Here is a 6000-nt window from a genome sequence, read left to right on the forward strand (position 1 = left end):
TCTATTATCTCACCAGCCCTCCCACTGGGACATCCCAGAAGCCCATTGATCATTGTTAGACCCTGTCATACAAACACACTCACACACAAACACACACACACACACACACACACATAAACACACAAAATATCAATCCCTAGATTACATGCACGCAAAAACACTGACGTGCTTCATCCACCACACACAGACATATGATTTACATATACACCCTTAAACACATACATACACATATGCATATAGGCACTTAGTTTTTACGAGGCCTGTGACAAGATCAAATGGGTTCAACACAGATTGCATCCAGTCCTCAAAGCACTTAGCTCCTCAAGTAACAACGAGGACAGAAGACGCAACAATAGATAAAGCAGCTGACTGGAAGAGCTGTTTGGTATGTGGCAATGAATCAGGATCCATGGAGCATTTTCTGCATCACCTAGTGTATCTGCTGTAGATGAATGAGATGAATTGTTTGTAACATAAGATCCAAAAGTCTAAAAAGTACATTTAACTTCCTGAACTGTTTAGGTATTGGATGATAATTACAAGAATTTTCAGTACTGCCTGGTTAATATTTGGTAAATGTTGCATTTTTTCAGTTCCAAAGGCTGAATTATGATGCACATAAATTCATAACCATGGTGGTCTTTAGCCCTTCCATCTGAAATAACTATTGCTCTCCTGAACAGTCCTGACTCTGTGTCTACCTTCCCCCAGGTGCACTGAGCGAAGACCCCAACTTTCCCAAGATCGAGTGGCCTTCACCAGAATTGTGTTCGGCCTGCCATACGGTGAAGGAGAACGGAGACCATAAGTGGAATCAGGAGGAGGTTCTCCCTTTCTTCGTGTCTTACTACTCCAAAAACACAATCCTCACAGGTACATGGTTTAGATGTGTTAAGACCTCATGACAGAGATGCACCAATTTGCATATTCTTTCTATTAATGACAACATATAGAAACATTTTTGTACATTTCCTTTAAAGAAAAAATTTGTTGCTTGGAGCTGTATCAGGTTATTGGACATCCTCAGGTTACTCTACACAGTGTTTTTCTATGAATCCAACTGAAATGGAACACAGTATATTCCAGTTCATCTGTGTTATTACTAGGTCAACACCGTAGCATTCATAGATGAGCCATTACTCAGGGTTCAGTTTATCAGCTACTGCAGAGACGCGTGATGTTTATTTCACTTAACAGGTCACCTTTAATAATTTCTTGTTCTTTATGTCTTCTTCACTCATTGTGCAGGTTCCACACTGATGATGTGTGATTTTTTTTTTTGATAATGCTGCACAATATAGTCAATAGGTTCATTTACTTTTTCTGATTCTTCTTGCGATTGTCAGCAAAAAATCAATGAACTAAAAGAAGTTTTAATGTTTTAATTTTGACTTGATATGTTTGTTTCCTTAGCTCTGAAGGTCAGTGTCTCAGTCCTGATGTTTCATGAGACTAAAAAACAATTGGCTCTTTCACAAACATTTTCCACAAAACCAATTGTGAAAAAGGCCCTTTTTCTTCCTCTTCTGTCTTCACTTATACAGTTGCAGCAGCTTTTCTTACCTCAAATGAGACTGTGAGACTTAGTGAGAATTGTTCACTCAGAGCAGTGGAGATGAGAGAGGCACTGGAAAAACACCTCAGAGAGGCAGGATCAATCTTCCACTGAATATTAAATTACTGGTCACAAACTATTGATTACATTTCTAAATAATAGAGGCACAGGGCCACTACTGATAATTCCATATTCACGTATCGATTTTTTACAGATGCAAAGACAGTAGGAAAGATGCATGACAATTATATTCCAAGTTATATCCGATGCTCAGTTCTTCAGTTGGGATCCTCACATCTGGATCTTTTATACCAATGCATTGTTATGAATCAGTGAATTTTATGTAAATCTGACAATCATGCTGTCTGATCATATGTCCAGTCGATCAATCCATGCATCTCTGCCTGTTTACATACTTTAAATATAAGAAGTTTCAGCTTCTCAGAGCAGATCCACTAGATGTTCTTTGTCTTTTCAGACTACCTTGAAGATGAAAGTCTGATCCTGGAAAAACAGAGGGAAAAACACGCTTCAGAAGCAAGAAAACGAGTTGGAAGACAAGCTGGAGAGGCCACAGGCTCCATGACAAACCCTCTATCAACACAACCCACTGCGCAAGAACATGAAGAGGAGGAGGACAACGAAGAAGAGGAAGAAGGGCCTCAGGATGAAGCAGTGGTAGACGAAGAAGCACGTTATGTTGATGGAGCAGAGGAGATGGTGAGTAAGACATCTGAGTCTCCCTGGTCCAAATCAGACCTAGGGAGCAGGCGGCAGGTGCACAGGAAGCTGAGCATCGTGGGAATAAGGATGCGAGAGCAGCAGGAAGACATCGTGGATTTGGATTCCTTTGTCAACCGGCACTACAAGGCCAAGGCGCTACGCCTTGCTGCATCCAGCCGAGTCAAACAACGCACACTGCAGAGGAAGGAGGAGCAGGAACCAGCACCAGTGTTCGGCCTTGGCATGGAGCTGGACGGGGGCCTTGGCATGGTCGGCTTGCAGCCGCTGGAGACACACTTTAACATAGATGTGGGGCAGCCAGGGAAACGACTACAGAAGCGAGAACTGACAGGGGAGTACTTTGGAGCAGAGGTGGAGATGAGCCATAGGAGACGCTGGATGACGGCGTTAAGCATTGGATTCTCCAAAGTGGACATCAGCCTGTGTGTCATTCTTTACTTCCTCTCCTTTATGTGTCTTCTGGCCATGTACCTGTTCTTTAAAAACCGCCTGAGGCTACGGCGAGCAAAAACAGCCCTGCCTTGAACCAAAGAGTATTCACAGTGTGACTTACCTGAATGACTAACATCCCTTAGGTTCATATGGCGCAGATCAGAGTTAATGTCGGGGGTGTGTCCAGATTAGTTCCACTCTAATTAGTCCACTTGACCACAGCCACAGAAGGCAGAGGCCTGGTTCAGTGATGTTTTACCCAGTGTTGTGGTTGTGGTAAGTTTGGGAGCTGGAGAGGAGGAGAAGGGAAAATTAGTAGCAGATTAACTTGAAAATCTTTTTTTTTTAAATCAGTGCAGTTTTGTAAGCTTATACCTAATCCGGCCACCAGAGCTTTTCACCTCAGCTGTGGAAAATATGAGTTTAGAGATTTATATTTCCATGAGTTTGTGGAAGTGAAAGGTGATCACTTGAGCTTTTAATTCTGTTTGACCACTTAAAGAATAAATTAAATCCAGTATGAAATGAATGGGTTTTTTAAATTTATATGAAATTAATACAACTAATGTGTTTTTTTTTCTGTTTCACTGAAGTTATGTGTCTTTATATATGATGATTTTACAAAATTTCATAAGAAAATGAAAATAACTTACACTGCTTCTCTGTGTAGTAAAAATAGGACCAAAAATAATGTTTTAGAATCTTTTTCCATATATTTCGTGTCTGATTGTGAATTTTTAAAGGCCAATATAATAATGCAAAACCCTGGGGAAAAAAATCTGTACTGTCTCAAATGTGCAATTTTGACCTAGAAACTGGAAAAGTGTTGAAATTCAAAGAAATAAATTAGTAAATTAATCAAACTAAACTCCAAAAATCTAGGCAATTCTTTGGACAAGTTAAATTGTTTAGCGGTTATGATGCCTCAGTTTTAACAGTTGCTCCTGAGAAGCCTCTATCAGAGCTGAATTCTCTCTTTGAAATGGCTTATTGGCACCATCACATTAATCTCTAATATCTATACATAAAAATAATGTAATAGGAAATATTTGAATGATTTTCCTTACATAGAACAGCTGAATGTGAATTAAAACACCAGTGATTTATGCTATGTTTCAGAAGTCTACCAATATAAAATCTTTTTTTTTTCTTCCAGACAGTGTCTTGATGTTTTGGATCATGTTCCATAATTCATTTGGTTTTGTCCCATATCAGCAGGTCTACTCATCTGTTGTTGGAGAATTATTGCAGTGTATTTTTGAAAAGTAGCAGGTCCTGCTAACGTCCACCAGAAACCAGTGAGGCCCATTGGCTGTTGCACTGGTGAGGCTTAGATGATTTGATACTGACAGTTACATCACTTCTGTGAGTATTACATCACACTGCTGAGTCTACAGATGCACCTGCTCAACCACAGACTCGATTTATGAAGTGTTGTATTCTGAGCAATGCATATGTTCACACTGGAACAGGTTTTAGAATAAGCAGGATTTGGTTTTTTTTGGTCACAATGTAAATCTTCACTGTTCATCTAAAACAAAACTGATTCTGTTTTTTGTTTGTTTCTTCACTTCTGTCTGAGTTCAATAAAGTTATTTTTGATAAAGACTCAATACTCCGAGTTGTCATTTAACTCATCACATGCCACTACCAGCTGTGTGGTCTCTGAGGTCCAAATATGTTTATGCAAGTGTGTTATTGGATTTAGGTTTGGGAATAACAAGTTTATGTTTGTTTTTGTTATGACCAAGACTACACAGACATTAATGAGCGGAACAGGGAGTTGGCTGTAGAAATGGGGGGTTGAGCTATCCAAGGTTGAAGGAAAAAGCCTGTTGCCATCTGCTGTGCTGCACAAGATAAATCCTAACAATTTCATTGGGATTATATCAAGTGAGTAATCCAGCTTTCCTTTAGGACTAGAGCGGAGAGATTACCCTTGAGGATTAGCTCCCTGCAGATAATAAACTTTATTAAAACGTAATCGGCTTTTGTGGGTCTTCTTCCCTCACACACACTTGGAAGTGGGCTCTGGTCGGGGGTGGGGGTGGGGGAGTCATAGAGACACTTAGGGACAGAGCTGTAGGAGAGAGGGGGACAGGTGGGTGAGGAGGATGAAAGAGGGAGGGATAGATGAGGGTTTGATGTGGTCTGGATTACAACAAGCCCATCTGAAGGACAACTGATGCTTGATCTTGAACATTGTGTTTTGCTGGAATGTCACTGTGAATTCCCTTGACTCCTGCTTTTTTACACCTACATGCAAAATAGATCCACTTGGATCTAAACCAAAGCCCCACTCAGTCTCTACATCCAAACCAGGTTTTCAGCTGCAATAGAATGAAATGTCAGCTGTGAAATGGTTGAGTTAGAAATCCAGTCTTTAACAGTATTTACGCAAATATGTACACAGTTTACTTAGTATGACAGGTTGTAATTAACCTCATCAAACTCGAAGTACTTTGAACTGATGTGGCAGTTTACAAGAACACAGCAGTTTTAGTGGTGAAAGTGCTGAGTTAAGACAATCCACTCTTTAACAACACACTACATAGACTCATTGATATCTGTATATTGAAGAACAGGAGTGTCACTGCTTGACTGCCCACATTCAATCTTAAAAATATGAACAATGTCAGATCCTAGTCCTAAAATAAGACACATGCACAACAGCAGTAAAGATAAAAAAAAGGCTGGTGTAACTGTTTCAAGCTGACCTAATTAGTATCTGAGTGATCCCCCCCACACACACACACACACACACACACACACACACACACACACAAACACACACACCCCGGTGCAGAGTTGTTCCAAAACTCTACAGTGATGTAAAAGTTGATATTCAGACTGAGGTCACATTGCCAAAGATCAAACTAGGATCTGATTTACTGCCATATATATGGTGGGGGATTACATCGGAATTGAAAAGATCAGATTCCATTAGATTTTTTTCTCAGGGTCATGGTAAAATAGTCACATATTAGCAAAAAGATCAGATTTAGGACATTTGTGCCTGCATTCTAAACAGTGTATGTAGTAAATGTTATATGTCACAGACATAGGATGCTTCTCTGTGCTTTTTATTTGTATTTATTTTTATTGCTTTATTGGAACAAACTAGAAATGCTTCTATTGTTAGTATTTTTTTTATTTGTATTGAAGTAATTCTCGGTCCAATTTCATGACTGTAAAAATAGCAGTTTTCTTGTGTGTAAAGCTGAGGCAAACATCTGGCAAAAGACACATGATTTTTTTTTTTTTTTAGA

The 6000-nt window shown here is 39.6% G+C and overlaps 1 protein-coding gene across 1 annotated transcript in view; it reads left to right on the top strand.

The window, feature by feature from the left end:
• The window catches only part of qsox1 (quiescin Q6 sulfhydryl oxidase 1), a 31223-nt gene extending 26879 nt beyond the window's left edge, over positions 1 to 4344 (top strand). Inside the window, exons 12-13 of the mRNA XM_030132658.1 lie at positions 712 to 873; positions 2034 to 4344. Coding sequence (XP_029988518.1) covers positions 712 to 873; positions 2034 to 2824 — 953 coding nt within the window. The 3' untranslated portion in view covers positions 2825 to 4344. The remainder of the gene's footprint in view (positions 1 to 711; positions 874 to 2033) is intronic.
• Positions 4345 to 6000: the final 1656 nt, after the last annotated feature.

The sequence above is a fragment of the Sphaeramia orbicularis genome, chromosome 4, assembly GCF_902148855.1.
Source record: "Sphaeramia orbicularis chromosome 4, fSphaOr1.1, whole genome shotgun sequence".
Lineage (NCBI taxonomy): Eukaryota > Metazoa > Chordata > Actinopteri > Kurtiformes > Apogonidae > Sphaeramia > Sphaeramia orbicularis.